General features: G+C 41.7%; 1 protein-coding gene across 2 annotated transcripts in view; it reads left to right on the top strand.

The window, feature by feature from the left end:
* The window catches only part of TEAD1 (TEA domain transcription factor 1), a 67,375-nt gene that overhangs the window by 18,609 nt on the left and 30,374 nt on the right, over positions 1 to 18,392 (top strand). The window contains exon 2 of one of the 2 annotated variants that reach the window (XM_057385959.1): positions 17,634 to 17,698. In XM_057385959.1, coding sequence (XP_057241942.1) covers positions 17,634 to 17,698 — 65 coding nt within the window. The remainder of the gene's footprint in view (positions 1 to 17,633; positions 17,699 to 18,392) is intronic. The other variant, XM_057385961.1, reaches the window with a different exon arrangement.

The following is an 18,392-nucleotide window of genomic DNA, read 5'->3' as shown; positions in this document are numbered from 1 at the left end:
TTGTCCAAAGTGGACCTGCAGAAYCCTGTACCTACAGCTGGGACAGATTCTAATCAATTATGGAACATTAACTATTGCAAAATATAACCAGGCAAGGAAGGGGAARCAGTGCTGAGCTGTCCCCTGGCACAGGGCTGTAATGAAATTTATATAATAAATAAATAAATCTTTCAGAGGGGCAGTGGGGCTCAGCCCTGCAGGGACTGATGGAGATCCCAGCTCTGATCCCAGGGTTTGGGACACAGCTCCTTCCATCCTCAGTGCTGAGCTGTCCCCTGGCACAGGGCTGTGATGAAATKKRKATAATAAATAAACCTTTCAGAAGGGCTGTGGGGGCTCAGCCTTGCAGGGGCTGATGGAGATCCCAGCTCTGCCAGGGTTTGGGACAGTGGGACACAGCTCCTTCCACCCTCCTGTGCTGAGCTGTCCCCTGGCACAGGGCTGTAATGAAATGTGGATAATAAATAAATAAACCTTTCAGAAGGGCTGTGGGGGCTCAGCCCTGCAGGGAGATTGGGCTGGTGGAGATCTGGGATTTGGGACACAGCTCCTTCCCCCCTCTGTGCTCACATCCAGGAGCTCACTGTGGCTGTGTCCCCAAACCCAAACACAGCTCTGCTCAGTTCTCTGTCCTTTGGCCTGGCTGCTTTGGTCCTGGATCCATCTGGGTTTTGCTGATTGGAAACCACCCTTATTTATGGCTGTTTGTTGTGCACTTGGGGTGAGGTGCCTGAGGGGATTCCAGGGCTGGGAATCTTTGGGAGTCCCTTCCCTTTCCCTGCAGTGCTTTGAAATTTGGCTGCAGGTAAAGCAAAACTGACTCATGGCTAACAGAACACTRGGGAATTAAACTAGGTATTAAACTAGAAAATAATAAACTAGGGTTTAATACCRTTAAACACATGGTATTAAACTAGGGAAACTGCTAGCTGAGGCACAATAAATAGGAGTTCTGGAGTTTTCAACAACATGAAATCACATACCAAAAATCTCACCATGTTCCTCCCTCGCAGAGTTTGGGGATTTTRTTTGGATTGTTTTCTTTCACCCGACTTTCTCTCAGTATAAGTTTCTTCTTTGTGGCTTCCTTAGATCTACAAACAGTCTAAATAATGTAAAATAAATATTTGTAAACTCTGGATACGTAGATTGAATCTTATTTATTCTCTGCAGCCTTTCTCCCAAGGAGATGTTATCCTGTGTATTTGTCCACAGTATATAAACTCAATCTTAATTCTTTTTATATTTTCCATAACCCCAGCATTTACTTCTGAGTGTCATACTGGCTTTTCAACTAATGGAATCTATCAAAAAGCCTTTGCTAAAATACTGATTACTCTGTGTCTTCTACTTTTAAACACTGCTGTTGCAGTGAGGTCAGCGTGACATTTTCCCTGTGGGTCACAGCTTGCTGACCAGCGTGGAAATTTATGAATTGCTGAAATTGTGATGTCAGTTAGTAATAAATTCAAGCAAATGTGGAATTTTCRTTCTTTCAATCATAAAGAAAATTGAACTGAAATTGTTCAGTTTATGATATAGAAAGTCAGGCAGGAAAGGAAACACTGCCTGCTCAGTTAGAAGCAGCAGAATGGTTAAATCCATAGGGAAATATTGGCTTTGTCTTTTGCCCATCTTCATGGGTGATCCTTTGCATTATGGGCATGTCGTGCCATTTATCACTCAGGTTTGCAGCTTTTTTTGTTTTTTTTTCAGTACAATTGCTGATCCACTCTGGTCTTGCTTAAATTTACTGACTGCTTCTTACAGCTGTTCCAAGTTTTCCATGAGTCACAAAACACTGGACATAGGTCAGCTACTGTGAGAAAATCGCTGCTGTTTGTTGGTGTAGAAATAGAARTGGCAAGTGATTATTTGATTTCTAGCCTTAAATTTAATTAGACAATAGAAATTAGAATCTTGGTGGCAGCACTGCAGAATCTTTTTTTTTTTCTTTGAGAAGCCTGGCTTTTCCTTGGTGCTGCCTGTGTCTGGAGCCAGGGCAGCCCTGCATGTTCTGTGCACTTCAATTCCTCCTCTCAGAAAGGAGAGCAGCAGAGCTGGATGAGRTTCAGAGTTTAACAAGGAGGATCAAAGGATTTCCCTGGTGATGGCTCAGCACAAGCAGTGACTCAGTGACTGCAGCTCTTTGGTGCAGCAGTGGTGGCTCTCAGCAGACAGGGGTGAGGTGTACAGAATTGATTTTCAGAGAAGGTGAATGAAGAGCAGCAGCTCTCTGCTCCTTCTGCAGCAAGCTGAGAGTTCAGAGAGAGACCCAAAATAAATAAAAGGCACTGAGTGTAGGTACAAACTCTAGTGCAGTGTGAATCCCTTTGGAAGGGACAGTGGAGGTTGTGTTTATATAGGGTCAGGGAGAAATGGGCAGGAGGAAAATCTGTTTATATTCAGAGACAGCACTTCTGCCTCAGGGCATGGGACACTGCAAGTTACTGGAATTTGGGAGAACTCTCTTGAGCTGTCCCTGCATTCCCCTTCCCTTTGATAAGGGGAGATGCTCCCTCCTGGGCTTTTCACCTCATCCCACATTTGGGACCATTTTGCTCCCAGTGCTCCTGTCCCACAGGGCTCTCCTGCTCTTCTCTCCCTGACCATCACTGTTTGTTTTATCTCAGCATTCTCTCCTTTCTCAGCTSTTTTCTCCCAGCTCATCCATCCCCTGTTTGTTGGAGATGACAGAGGGTGGTGATGGGCATCTTTCTGTCCTTGGAGGCTGCCGACTGTTTCAGRGGAAATTCATTTTTTTCACAGAAAGCAGCACACTGCTGCATAGATGTCAACAGGGCTCTGGCAGTGTTTGAATTACTTTGATTTGCCTTCCCCTACGTGTGCCAAAATTTATTTGAAAAGAGGGAAATGGTGGTTACTTTCTGTGGCACAGCTGTTGGGTTTCTGTTCCCTCTGTGCTGTGCCTTTCAGCAGCCCATTCCACCTTCCCACAGCCTCTGATTTTCTGTGCTGAGCAAACTCTTGSAGGAGCTGTGTTTTCAAACAGCCAGAACCATGGAAATGGTGCCTTAAAGTAGCTGCAAATATTGCAAATAATAATCAATATTCCAGCTATGTAATTATAATGTGATGTTTAACTCCTTACAGGAGTGGCTTTGGGTCAGCCCCAGAATGTTTGGTGATTCCAGCAGYTCATTCTGCAGCTGCTGTGTCATCAGGAGCTTTTGTGGTTCTGTTTACACTGAAAGGAAACACAACCATGCAACAAACTGGTGATTATTTGATATACTAATTTATGCCTTCTATTTACTGCAGACTGATTGCAGGATTGATCTGAGCCTTTCCATACCATTTCCCAGTTRTTTGGGATTGGTTTTGCCTTTTTTTGCTCGGAATACCCTCCAGACTGTTCCTATGAATGACATTGGGTGCAACCAAAGCAGAATTTCCTCAGGCARATGAAGTGAGGTGCTGTTATTACACATTCTGCTGAAAATGTGATTGTCCTGCAGTGCTCCAGCTCTGTTTTCCATCCCACTGATCCCTGCACAGCACAGGGAGGAGATGGTGCTCATCTGAAAGGACTCAACATCACAGAAAAGAGAACGGGGTGGTGTTACACAAAAATAAAGGAATCCAGAGGGGTTTGATGATCCAGAGTCACAATTGTGAGCTGCCCTCCTGTTCAGGAGCTGATCCCACAGAACTGGGCTGGCAGAACGAGGAATTTGGGGCAAAGTCACAGAGTCCCTGAGGAAAAACCACCCTTCAGTCTGTGCTGTGGGTCTGTTGGAGTAAGAGCAGCAATTGTGGCTGGAGCAGGAACTTTCAGGAGTACAGTAGTGTTACAGCTTTCTGCTTCCAAATCCCGGAGATTTAACTCTGCCCTAAGGTGTCATGTGGAGGGTATCCTCCCTAACATAAAATAAAGTGTATTTATTTTCCAAACCCTGATTGTTAGACCAGCTGGAGGTATCTTTTTGTAAAACAATACYAAGATGTATCAGTTCATTTTTACACCTTTGTGTTAAAACTAAAGAATATGATGCCAGTGCTTTAGGTCCTGCTCCAGGCTTTGTTAAACCCAGCAGTGACAAATGAAACCAATTTGTGTAAGGTCGCTTTTTCTATTTTGTTTAATTGGTAAAGAATCACTTGATGATCCAAATGTTCTCCTGCGTGGARCAGAATAAATGTGAAGCTGTATCAAGGATGTCAAGCTGCATTCCTGGTGAGACTTTTCTGAAGCAATCAAGGTTTCTTCTGCTTCTTGCACTAATCGTTAATATCTATGCTGCTGGCACAGCTCAAAAACTTTCCTATTGACACTTCAATCATTTTTAAAGATCCTGAATGTTGGGCATGTATTAAAGTAACCTTTTGCACTCTATTAAAATTTAAGAAGTGCTAGATTTTTAGTGAATGCCCRAGCAAGTGGATCATGAAAGCATTACCTTGTGCCAAGGGCATGATGCAGAGCGCTGATTCCTTTTTAACAAATAATAAGAAGTTTGACTTTTCATTTACACATTCTGCCCATTGCTAACAAGTTTCCATCTYGTTCAAACACCGAATTGATCCCAAGAAATTGAAAATATTGATTTAACCCTCTGCCTGATTTGTGCTGTGGGCACCTGCTAGTACAGTCTTAGCACATTGCAATTGCTTGGCCGTAATTCCTCAGGGGACCACTAATAACTACCACATTTGTCTTTTCATCTTCTGAAATTATGCTAGCAGTTGTCCAAGTCAATTGTGATTCATTTGATACTGCTCTCCTTCAAGACATATTGCAACCAAATAGACTTGCTCACCAGTAATATATCTGATGACATAGTTAGTTGTAGTTAATTGACAGAATGATTCAGGCTTTTATGGATGGCATTAATTGGTCCCTGGTGTCCATGCAATAATTGACCAGACAGTGTAGGCTACATTAGCTTCTCATCCAGTCAGAACAGTGGGGAGATGAGGTAAATGTGGTACAAATGATAAAATGGCTATATTTTAAATCAAACATTTATAAACTATAGAAGTGGGAGATTGTGGCACCGAGAGGGCTTGAATAATGGGAACACATAATGTCCACATTCGAGGCTTGTGTTGTGTTTTTTTTTTCTCCCCACCCAATTAACACATGTGGTAAGTCACATTTAGATGCCTTAATGGACTCKTGTTTGAATGGTGGTTTAATGTGTAAAGCAAAGTCAATGGAAGGGTTGCTCGTGGTATTTCAGCTTCTCTGGGTTTATATGGTGCAATTTTAAGTCTGGTTTTAAGCGTTAGAAGGAACTCAAAGGTAGGGCAGCCCTTTGCAATTACAGGAACTTTTTATTTTATTTTTCCCTCTCAGAAAAGGAGATAACTTGTGGAATTATTTCTTACATATTCCAGGTATCCGAGAAATGCAAATCCTGTGCTTGAATAAAAAATGTAATTTGTTAGAAAAAGTGAGATAAACAAGAAAAGTGACATCAAGCAATACTAACTCTTGGAGAGTGATCTTGCAGTGATTTATCACCTCCTTTTCTTACTCTCTGTTTTGTGTAAAAAAACCAKAAAGATAAGCTTGGAGGGTGTGCTGGGTGTGGCCCAGGTTTGGAGGAAAGTAACTGAAAAGAGACACAGAATAAGGGAATATTTGGAGTTGAGGGACCCATAAGGGTCATGGAGYCAAACTCCCTGCTCATCACAGGACCTGATAAAACTAAAACTATAAACTAAAACTATAAAACTATAAAACTAAACCTCAGGAGCTGAAGCAAAGAACAGTCCTGGTATTGCAGAGGGGTTCAGTTGGGACTGGCTCAGGGATATTTGCCTTGCAGACCTATCCCATAGTTTATGGTGTGCCTGTCACCTGGGGCTCTGTTTACAGGTGTAGGGTTTTAGGTCATACAGAAARAAAATATCAAATACATTTGAGAGAAATACTTGGGAGAAAAAGGAGTTCATCAAAGGTTTCTCTTCTCAGTATATTTTCTAGTGCATTGCTGATTTTGTTTTTAGTGCCTCAACATGGGACATGCTTGGGAACTTGTTTTAAATCTGGGAGGTATTTTAGGATAGGAGTATGCCAAGATCAGGTAGGCTGAACTGCTTTGGGAATTGTCCCTCCCTGAAATGCAGAGATTGCTGCATTAATAAAGGGTGCCAGCCACCATCCCTTTGATCACTTCATCCATTTGTCACACTGCCCTATTCCTTCTGTTTGAATCTTCCCAAATTGCAAAGTTGTCCCAACATAGATCACGCATTCCTTCAGCGTGGYGCTCTCGCTGGGCACTGCCAAGAACAAACAATAAAATCAGTCGTTGCCCTGCTTTAATTTTTATGAATTGTTGAATGTCCTGAGCTCCCACTGATTTCAGTTTTCTGGTGGGAATTGAGGGCATTCAGGGATTGCTGGAACCTCACCTTTCCACCATGGACATGCTGATTGCAATGTCTCCACTTCTTTGTAACTTCTTCTCAAATCAATCTTTTCAATCTATTTGTAATTTACTGCTCTCCCAGATCCTTCAGCATGCTGCTATGGGTTTGTTTGTTTGTTTTTTTGTTTTTTTTCTGGACTTGATACCTGCATTTGTGTTGGAGGTTGAGTTGGTTTCTGCAGGAAAAATGGGAAAATCTTGACCAAAGATTTGACCATTCTGGGAATGCGTCCCTTTGTCATGGAATGGGTGATTTCTCTGTTTTTACAGGCTGATCCACATTGGGATGGGGCTGTTCCTACAGGAGGTGGTGTAGTTTTTTTGTTCCTGCAGAAATGTTGGTGTTTATACACAGAACAGTGCTCTGTGGTGTCTCAGGGGTTTTTCTCTCTCTCGTGGATTTGAGCGGTGCCGTCCCTCGTTTCACCGTAATCTCCTGGGGCAGACAGAGGTGTTGTATTTCCCATAGGTCACATGGAGATTATGATCCTTCAAAATAATGATTTTGTGCAAAAGGGTGTTATTTCTGGGTAAAGAACCCTGCCCACAGGTTAGGTCAAGTTTAATGTGATCTGTTATTGGAGGTATTGGATTTTATGTTGTGGAAAGCAATGCTGAACTTTCAGGCCRATGATTTCTACTGAGACCAGTATTGAGTGCGAGCTGGTTTTATTTCCCACATTTTAGGAAAAAGATATGACAGAAAATAGATTTTTTAAAGTGTATTTTATTTTATGACAGCAATTAAAATGAACTTACATTTCAAATCAAGGTTTTCATTTTACATACACCTTAAGATGTCACTGACAACAGCTTCAATGAAACCTTTAAAATACCAAGAAATGCAGTTGACTTYAGGGAGGCTTTAGCACAGGGATTAAGTTTGCCTGATGTATATAATTCACACTGCTTTTGAGATCCACAAATTAGAATAAATTATAATAGTTAGTATAACTTAATTCAATTTACTAATTCCTAAAGCCAGGGAAACATTTATTTAACCTTATAAAGGCAACAATGTCACCAACTCAGATCTTTTCACCCATAAACATTGTGACATTGTAAAATATTAATAATTTTTATAATTAAAAATATATTAATATAATTTAATATAATTAAATATATCAAAAAATAATTAATAATTTTTCCTGTCTGAGCAGCCCTGCAGTGCTGCAGTGCCCTCTCCCATCTGGCTGGAAAAGAAAGGAAAGGAGAAGGAAAAAAAAGCCCCAAATCTCAGGAAAGGAGGCCACACATGTTTTAATGACAGATACTTTTTTAAAGCTTGTTTGCATTTGGGTGATAATGGACTTTAGTRTGGTGGGGGAAATGAGAAACTTCACACATGGCATCTGGAAATCCTTGTGGCTCACTGCCCTCCCTGACAGCAATAATGTGGCTGTAAATTCCCCCCAACAGAAAACACATAACTGCATCAGCCACACCAGAAACAACCTTTCATTTTCTTTTAAATGGATGTGTTGTTTTAAATCTCAGCTTTTTAATAGCTTCATATAAACATTTGTGAGTCTCTGAGGTAAGTCAGTCTATTTTTACTTCTTTTTCTTATGTCATTGACTCACAGAATCATTTAGGTTGGAAAAAGTCCCTAARGTCATYGAGTCCAASTGTTAACCTGACACTGCCATCTCCACCATCCTTATGGAAAACCAGTCTGGCCCAKTTTAGTGTCTGGAGTGATGAGTGCTGACACATTCATGTGCATCTCASAGAGATGAAAGTGCTGTCACTCCTGCAAGCACTCTTTATAAATCTCTGCAGCACGGATTTATTCTCTTTGTGCACGTGTTAGAGCTGAGCCTGATGTTGGATGGAGCTCCTTTGGCTGAACCCATGACCATTGCTTTGTCTTTTAGCAGCAAAAACCTTTTTGTGTGTGCTAAAACATTGATAGTGGTGTGACAGCCAKGTTCAGCTGCCTCGGGGATAACGCCTTTACAACCAAAACAGGAAAAGTTTAAAATATAGTGCAGTGCTCCAAAGTTTATAAAACTAAGAAATTTGGTGCCTGGTGGAGCTGGCAGAGGTGCAGTGCAGTAATCTGTACACTGCCTGCACTTTAGCAAAGCACAGATTGCTGTTTCTGAGCTTGCAGGGCAGGAATTTGGGTGGAGGGATGAARTTCAGGACYTTTCCCATWCYCCAAACTCCTGTCCCTGTGTCAGGRTGCATCCAGCCAAGGCCAAGGTGGAAATCAGTGCAGGAGTCTTGGTCAGAGCTTTGGCCACCCCTAAAAGTGCCTTCCTGGGGTGTGGGACAGCCTGCTCAGGGTGCAGATTGTAACCATGGACAGGCAGAAGGGAATTGCTCTTTAGAGATGTGGAATGGAGGGTGATCCTGGAAACAATCAGGAAAGGGAAGGATTGGTGTTGGTGTGGAAGAAGGGCAGGGGAGGAGAAGGAGAAACAACACATTGAAGAATGCATTAAGTGCCCACGATTAAAAGAAAAATGAAACACTTTTATGCACCAGAGATTGCTGATTACCATATCAGCAGGTCAGATAAAYAGATGATAAAGTCTCTGGGAGCTTGATAGGGGCAGAAATCTGTGAGCCACATTAATAAGTGTTGGCTGCAGTTCCAGATGGGTGTGTGTATTTTCACTTTGCTCCTCTGCTGTGGGAAGCTGCCCTCGGATCCTGGAGGGGTTCAAAAGACGTGGATGTGACCCTTGGAGATGTGGTTTGGTGGTGAACTCGATGGGTTATGCACTCTATTTTAGAGGTTTTTTCTAATCTTAATGAATCTGTGATTCTGTGTTGGAGCTGAGACCAAAATCCTTCTGCTCCTGGTGAAGTGTCCATGGTTCTGCCAGGATGGGAACCACTGTGGCTGCCATGGGATAGCCACAGATTTGGCTTCTTCCAGGAATCTTTTTCACCAGGAATTGTTTAAAACTAACATCTGTAAAGGCAAAATGTGGAGGGAGCCCAGGCAGAGCTGCAGCTGGAAGCCCAATCTCCTCTGATCTCCTGTCAGTGGTTCCAGACACAAAACAACCTGTGAAGTTCCTCTCATGCTGCATCAGGCCTGGAGAAATGGCATTAACAATTACACTGAAATGGTGTTTGCACTTCATTACTCATTGATCCAAAACAAACAGAGGAAAGGTTTCCAAATGTACACTTCTGGAATAAATGTTATGTAAAGTAAAGCCATGAGCTGAGAAGCAAAGTAGTGATTTACTACAGAAACAAATAAGCTGTAAAAAGATTATAAAGAACTGATTTTCTTTCAGTTCTCTGGCATGTCTTACCCCTTAAATTATTTTTCTTTAAATTTTTCTCCCATCAACCAAAACAAACACTTTAAAAAGATATTTAACAAGGTTTACAGATATTAGGACTCTAAWGCATTTGGTGGCTACACAAAGCAAAATTTTCTTATGATTCTCCAAGATAACCCYGAATTTTTTGGTCCTTTTGATCATCTCTCCCTGAATTCAAACCACTTTTTGGGGGCTTTATGCAGCTTAGAAATGTGTAAGCATTGAGGTATTCATACATTTTAAAGTGGTTAGAACACTGTAATTGTGTAATGCTCTGCTAATAAATATGGGGAGAAAACGATATTTTTGTGATAGGTAAAGTGTATTTTTTAAAGAGTAAACAATAGGGAGCAAACCAGCATCCAGAATTTCTTCTCTGYATAGAAACGTTGCTTAAACAATCGCAATTCCTTTAAAAATGAACTTTGTTTTGCCTAAGAGAACAAACAGCACTGAAGCCACCTACTGAGAAATTCTATTTTGCTAATTTTTATCTATTCTGATGCAAATAATGTTTTAATCCCCTGAACTCATCCATCATGCATGGCAGGTCAGGCAGCCCATTGTGTTTGAGGGATTCCTGTCCAAATCAGAATTTCTGTCAGCAGAATTGGGGAAGAATCTGCTGCTTTCTGAGAGGCTGAATTGCCTCAAAAAACAAATACAGAATTGCAGATGCACGTGGAATTTCCATGGATAGGTTACTGACAGTTCCTATCATAGCAGGGGAAAAAAATCCCAATGTCAGATTAAGGACATCCAGGATTTTGTATAATCTACTAAACATCTGCAGCTGATCCACAGATATGGCAAAGGTCAAGTTAGGGGATTTTTATTTTTTTTTCCTGTGGGGATTTCTTTGTATATTCTGAAGGCTAAAAATTGCTGCTTGTTTTGAAATGCATTTTTGGTTTCAGTAAAAAACAGTTTATTGTAAGTAGAAAATAATTACTAGTTGCAAAAAAAGCCCAAAAATCCGTGTATTTTTGTAGCATTTAAATTTTAATTAAACGGGGCTTAGAGTAAATTGTAAAACCTTCTTTTGTTGAGACAACTGACACTGACAAAATATTAATTAATGAATATTCAGAGRGCTCTCTGGATCAATCCTCTCTTTTTGAAATATGTTTTGCCCGTGTTCTTAAAAAATCAGAAGAAGAAAATGAATAAACATTGCTCATGTGGAATATTTCCCAGTGTGAAAACCTGCTAAACAGAATCCAATGCATTGCATTAATGTCATGAAGAATTTTGAACCAGATGTGTCTGTGGGTCTTTTTCATTGTTTTCTCTRAAACTGAAGCTGGGATAAAACCCAAAGATTAAGACTTGACATGAGGAGAATATCGTTCTGTGCTACCATTAGGTCATTTCCCTTTTGCTGTGTAAATTAAATTATGCTCTTGATTCAATCTGGGATCATTTTATTGTTGTTGGTTTTAATACAATAAATACAATACACAAGAAGTTCTTCTCTTTGGAAGTCTCATTATGATATAACTTTAATGAGTCATTGTAATTGTTCRCTCATTAGCATCCGAAGGGATTATTTGGATTATTTTGTTTTGGGATCTTTTCTTTCCCCTCTCCTTTTGGGCAGCCCAGTCAGGATATGCCTTGCAAGCAGTTCATTTGTGTATAATAATATTTAAGTGGCTTATTGTATTTTTTTATACACCACCCATTAAACCTATTTTATGAACCCTGAGGTCTTTGTCCCCTCCCGGTCCTGTCCTTGCACGGCCAATTTCTATTTTTTTTTTTTTTAATTTTTATTTTTATTTTCTATTTTTTTCTCTTCTTGCCTCAGTTGTGAGCCAGACCCTTGGCTCCCAGTGCAGCAATTTCCAACAGGTCCAAAGCACACAATTCATTTTTTTACTCCCATCCCATTCCCTGGGGACTCTCCTTGGCCCCAGCCCTCCAACACACACTGCTGCTTGAAGAGAAGAAAAAAAAATAAAATTTAAAAATGAAAAATAGGGGGGAAAAGAAAAATAAAAATAAAAGGTGTTGGGGGGATCAAGAAAGTTGTTTGCATTGGCTCACTTGGCAATTAAAAATACGTAAGTGAAAGAATTGCCATGAACTTGACCAAAGGGCTAAAATAAATAACATCCTACATAAATGGTACATAAAGTGTGCTCTGTGTTTGTTTTAAGGGTTGTTGGTTGGGGGATTTTTTTTCAGAATTGTAACAGTTGGAATTCAAATAGCTTATGTTTCTGTAATTGTGGTAAATGTATTTTTAAAATGGCTGTTTGAGCAGCTGTAAATATTACTGGTTCAGAGGTGAAATGCTGCTGCTCAAGTGACTCAGGGAAATCCAGCACAAGTGTAAATATGGCAGAAAATGCTMAACAATATGGCAAAGGAATATTTGCTGACTTAAGAGTGCAGGATCAACACCAATATTTTTCCAGTGATGCTAAACCTCTTGTAAGTGCTMAATTGGATTTGTGGCTGAATGAAGCATCAGCTCCTGTTGGACAGGGCCATAAAGGCCGGACGGCTGGCTTTTGTAGGCAGGGCTTAGGGGACGATTGATACGTTTTAGCACTTTTGGGATTATTGTGATTAGGAGGAAGCCATTCTGAATGATGGAGAAAAGGATGTAAAAAACACAGCCCACAGCTGGTGAGCAGCATGTGTTTGCTGTAAGGAGAGGTCATGACTGGTTGATCCTGCTGCTTCAGCCATTGATTGACAGGCAAGAAAATTTGATATTATGAAGCAGACTCTTCTTTTTTCTCCCCCTTTATTTTTTTTTTTTCTCCTAAAGAAATGGTGCTTCTGTTGTGTTAAGTCAAAGTATTACAAAATCTGGAACACCCTCACTTGTTGCAGGTTAAATGTTGAGAGACACAGCTGCAAGTTTGGAATTGTTAAAATATCATGGAGAAATTAGTATTCACCCTGTATCTGTGAGAAGAGTAAACAGGAGTTACAGAATTAGCTCTGGTGTTTCTGTGTTTGCCTTTTCCGTCTATGTTAGTCTTAACAAAAACCCTCTTTGCCATCTAGCAGGAAATTTATGCTAAGTATGGGGAAATTTCAACACGCTGAACTTGTTGACTATTGCGTGCCTGGCGTATCCAAGATTTTTAGCCAGGAATAATACATGTAAAAAATATTTTACCRGCCAGAAAACAGCTTTATCATTTTATTTCTATTAACCACCTGCCTCAGAGGAGATGTAGGTTATTTCCTCTTATCTCAGCCATCCACTTGGAAACGTAGAGCTGCTTTTTTCTCTTTTTTTTCTTTTCTGTGAGCAGCCATCCGAACGCTCACAAATGCACATTTAAATAGTTGTATCTCTGACTCTCTTTARCGGGGCTGTACCTCTTTCAAAATTTGAGTTTAGCATACCACACAGGAAAGAGCACAAGCTTGCCAGCTCCTGCTGAGCGTTTTTTCAAGGCTGTGAAAAGAATGAATTATTCAGCAGTAAGCATGCTTACAGCTGGCCATTTGGGAGCTTTGATGTGCGAATCAGGCGGTTGCATGAATGCCCTTATTGTCATGTTATGTGTACACAGTGTGTGAATTATTGAAAATAGTGAGGCCTGAGCCTCATCTGGTAGAGATTACAGTGCAGGCATGCTGGGTGAAGGTCTGTAATTGAAAATCCCCAGATGCTGTTTGTTTGGCCTCTGTCACGTGGCTTTTCTGCAGAAAGCTTGAACAGAATCCCAACAGAATGCTGCCCGGCCCGCTCTGCCCCCACTTAAACACCTGCCCATCATATTTTTAAAAGCTTAAATTAGATTTGCCTCCAACATTTAAATAGAGGATGCCTTACTGAGGGGTTTAAACTGCTTAGCCAGTTGTTGACTGGCAGAGCTGCTTTATCACAAGAGGCTTTTTGTTAACCAGTTGAGCTCAGAGGCGTCTTCGGAAAGCAGCACTGCCAAATTTTGGGCAAGATCTCCCAAAGTTGGGTATTCTGATGGCAAAAAGGGACAGAAAAGTGCTGGGGCTGAGCACTATGACAGTGGCCCCATGCCCACCTTCTGATGAGGAACGTGTTCCCAAAGCACATCCCCATCCCTGCTGAGCGTGTCCTTGGGCTGGGAACTGGGTCCAGAGCTCACAAAATCTGGGTGCTGCTTTGGGATTGTCCCAGGAGAGCTCTCACAGCCCTTCCTCATCCCACACAATTCCCAAAKCTCCCCAAATCTGCCCCAGGTGCATGGGCAGCGCTGTGCCATCACAAGGGGACTTTGCCAAAGCTGAGAAAAAGCTTCAATATGATGTAAAAATGGCTGTGGGAATGATTTGGGAGATGAAATTGTGCAGGTCTGTCCCCAGTCTTCACAGTCAGGATGTGAAACACCTTTTTCAAACCACAGCCTTGTAGAATTTGAATAAATTCATAGTATTTCATTATCTGAAAAAAGCCAGGCTTTTCTACTCGGTCATTTCTTGAATTATTYTGCTGAGCATGAAAACTTTTTAAAATTAGCTGTTCATTTTCAAGCTGCTAGCCAGCTTTGTTTCCCACATTGCCTATTTTTATCCCATTCGTGTAGTGCCTATTAGTGGGAGGGCAGAGGTTTAATTTGTGCCATTAATGTTCTAAATAAAGMTGCTCTCTGGCACCTCGGGGACACGATGCACCAGCTCCCTGTCCTGGTGTCTGGAACTGAGTTATGCTGGGACCAGGACCCGGGAATAAAGCCTGAATTAACAAGGGAAAAAAAGCAAACTCCCAGAAGCAGCCTGTGTAAAATGTTTGCTGTGGTGCTGTCCTGATCTTTTCAAGATCCTTGGAAGAGATTCCTGCACTGTGAAGATGTTTTATCTAACCAGGCACCTCTCTTTGATACCTGAACCAAAACATTCAGAGGAGGTGACTGTCACMGGGGATGACAAGAAGAAAGAGCTGAACATTTACAGTTCATAAACCTGACCTTTTCTTTTCTGCCAGGCAATTTCCCAGATGTGTATGACAAGGAGACAGAGGGAGGGTGTGGATGGGAAGTATTTCCACAGCTGAGCTCTTCTAGAGAAAACAGATCTATTTATTAATAAGCATTTTTCACCCTGAGGTTTCTAATGGCCAATTAGAGAAGTTCCTTGAGCCTCCTTTTGTTTCAGACTCTCCTCATTCTCAAGAACAGGAAAGGATGTTTTTAGGATTATTAAGCTTTCCTTTCTTTAAAATCCTCTTTGGGCTTTAGTTGATTGGGAGATCAGATCATTTCTGTCAGAGCTGGTGAAGGAGAGCACCAGGGTTTGGTAGATAACATTAAGGCTGTAAACTTTTAGTTGGGGGCTTCTGTCTTGTTTATGTCAGGCAGTTCTGGTTTTGTTTATGGCTTTTGGTAGCCCTAGAAGGAATTTGTGTCTGTTCAGATCCCTGTGGCCAGGGAGGAGGTATTTAGTGGGGCTGCAGAATCTCCTGCTCTGGCTAAACCTGGTGCAGGTTTCTTTGCTGTGTTGGGAACACGAGGGTAAGGAAAAGGTCACTTTTATGGTTCCTTGGAGAATTCCTTGTCCTGTGAGTTAAGGAAAGAGAAACCCCCCGTGAGTAAAGGCAGAGCACTTCATGGATGGGCTGGGCTCAGCCAGAGCTCAAATAATACAGTCTAGACTTTCAGTGCTTGCAGTTTTTAATAAAGATGCTTTTCCTGTCAAGTGGCTGCCTGGGAACCTGAGCTTTCTTTCAAAAATRGTTTTTTATCTCTCTTGTCTGGGAGAAGAACTGTGAGAGCTCAGCTGTGGCCAAGGGCTGCTGTAATGGGCAGGGGATGCTGCAGTGACTGTGCTGTGCCCAGGAATTCCAAACATCTTCTGCACACACAGGGGAACAAGAGATGTAAAATCATATCCTTCACATCACCTCTCAGCATCTCAGACCTTGCTGCTGAGCAGAACAACCTGACAGCCTTTTTACCACAAAAAAACCCCACAATTTGGGTATTAATGAGTGCACCTACTTAAACATGGCAAAGCAGGTACTTTATGGACGGGGGTATTCCCCAGTTAAATCCAAATGTGCATTCAGAAGAACAAAAATGTCCTTGGTACCTCTCACACTGGTGATTTCACAAGTGTGGTGATCTCACATCTCAGCAGGCACAGAGGATGCTCTTGCAGGGCTCTGTTTGGGTTTTGAGAAAGAACTGAGAATGGAGAAATGCAGAGGTGTGGCATTGCCTGGGGTCACCCCCTTTTCACTGCAAGGACCTGTGAGCACAGCAGAGCTCAGCCTAAGGACAAGGCTTTGCATGAGATTAGGGAACCTCCTGCTCCTCTGTTTGCCCACGGAAATCCCTTCTCTGTGTGCAGAAATTGTCTGGTTTGTAAAACTGTTCTCTCACGCAGAATTCACCTCTTGAAGCGTGTCCTGAGCAGACCTGCTGGAGTTACAAACCCAGCATGTTGTGGGGAACGTGGCACACATTCCAGACCAAAACCAAATGGGAATTGAGAGAACGCAGCTCTGCTCCGAGCATGTCAATGTTTCATGTGCCAGGACCCATTCAGCAAACATAGGAGAGACAGGAACTGTGAGACATTTGATACAAAATGTGTAAAATAAGGCTCACAAGGGGAGATGGAAGGAAAAAAGGAAAATGAAGGTCTAGCTGGACTAAATGTGATCAATCTTTGGGTCACCAAAATGCCCTTCAGACAGAGGCAGATTGCTTCAGAATTTCCCATCTCTCCCCCACAACACCAAACTGTAAGAGTCTGTAACTGGCTGATATCATCATTTTCTGCATTCCCCAGCTCWGTACTCATCCACTTCCAGCTCACTCATGAATCAGTTTTCTCATTTTCTACGCTTGGGCTGCTTTTCCTCTGTGCTGAAGGCAAATAGCTCYGTCACTGAGGACTTGTTGAACAAGTATATTTAAATTATTACAACTTGTGGAGAAGTAACATAATACGCAGTGAAAATAAACAGGACTCCACATAAAACTTGTGTTATATTCCATGTCAGCAATACTTAGGAAGGAAATTATTTGTATAGAAAATGTTAGTTTGCATTAGGTAGCATAATGTGTGCCTGAAGAAGAGTCAAATAACCATTTTAGAGAGTTGGAAGTGTTTCACATCTCCAAGATAAATAGATATTTGGAGATTTTATCTCCAGGATAAATAGAGCCCTGAATAACAAACCACTGTGTTGATGGGCCCTGCTCCCACAGGTACCACAGGGAGCCACTGTTGGAGCAGTTAAAGGTGGGATTGACAACTGCTGAACTGGGACAGTGGGGATTGATGGCATTGGTGGCATTGATAGGATTGATGGGATTGATAACTGCTGAACTGGGACATTGGGCATTGATAACTGCTGAACTGGGACAGTGGGCATTGATGGCATTGATGGCATTGATGGCATTGATGACATTGATGGCATTGATAACTGCTGAACTGGGACAGTGATTCCATCACTGGACGAGGCTTTCTGGCAGCAGGGACAGATTTTTGTGTCCTCCTTGCAGAATTCTCTCTTGGAGAGAATTGGATGTTACAGAAGCTGTAACCTCTGGGTGATTGTCACTCAGGTTCAGGAGCACAGGACCTGCTCAAGATCAGCCACTGCACTCAAAGGGCTCCAGAGGGGACAAACAGCACGTGGAGCATTTGGAACAAAGCAGAGGAGCTCAGAGCCTGTGCCAGCTCCAGCACTGGGGTTGTGCAGGATGGGATGTGCTGGGCATTGCTGCCAGGGAGGAGCTGCAAATTGCAGCACTTTGGGAAAAGCTCTGAACTCTTTGTGGCTCCTGTGGCACACACAGTGCCTGCCAAGGAGATGGAAAAACCACCCTGTGAGCAGTGAGAAATGCTGCTGAAGTGTTTATAAAGAAAAGAGGAGAAGGTGTCAGAAAACATGAACTGATGGGCGTGGAGCTCTGTGCTGAAATGTGGTGCTGTTCCTGCTGTGATCTGCTTGTCCCTCACTGTGAATTTTTCTTTGTTTCAGGTAGGAATGAATTGATAGCCAGATACATCAAACTTAGAACAGGGAAGACACGGACCAGGAAGCAGGTAAAAGAACTCACTGGGGAAGGATGCATGGCAGTGAATGACAAAATGTGGCATTTTTGGCTGCCGTGCCTGGCTGTGCTTCAGCTCTGATGGGAGGATGTATTGACTTCACTGTTCAGATTAAATACATGCTGTTTAGGGAATATTTAAAACTCTGGGATTTATGTTGTGGTGGTATCTGTACATTAAGCTATTATCCCCCCATATTTAAAAAAAAAAAAAACCCCAAAAGTTGAAGCAAAAAAAATAAAGCATTGTGCCTTATTTCTCTATATAACATTGTAATATAACCACAGAATTTAATTATTATTTTTGGATGGTGAATAATGGAACTTCTTAAAAGTTAAGAGAATTTGCCCATATAAGGGAGGTTATGATTCTTGGATATGAGACGTAAATAAATAAAAACCATGTTGCAGAACCGACCATAATCATGCTCTCGGCTCATGGCCAGTAGTTGCTGCAGGATATAAAAATAATTTTAAAAGTCCCCCAAGAGCCTTCAGGCTCCTGGTCTTGACCATGGTGCGATTTTATTCATCCAAGAGTCAGAATAAACCTTAAAATCCTCTGAAGTTTTTTTCAGATGGTTACCACATAATCATTAATTTATCTCATATGACTAAATCCTTTAATTTGTAATATTTACCACCATCAGCAGCCTTGCAGAAGGCACAGTTTATGTGGTGTAGTT

The sequence above is a fragment of the Malurus melanocephalus genome, unplaced genomic scaffold (assembly GCF_030028575.1).
Source record: "Malurus melanocephalus ecotype Western Australia unplaced genomic scaffold, MMel_1.1 scaffold_894, whole genome shotgun sequence".
NCBI classification, from domain to species: domain Eukaryota; kingdom Metazoa; phylum Chordata; class Aves; order Passeriformes; family Maluridae; genus Malurus; species Malurus melanocephalus.
This window is presented reverse-complemented; position numbering and strand designations above follow the sequence as displayed.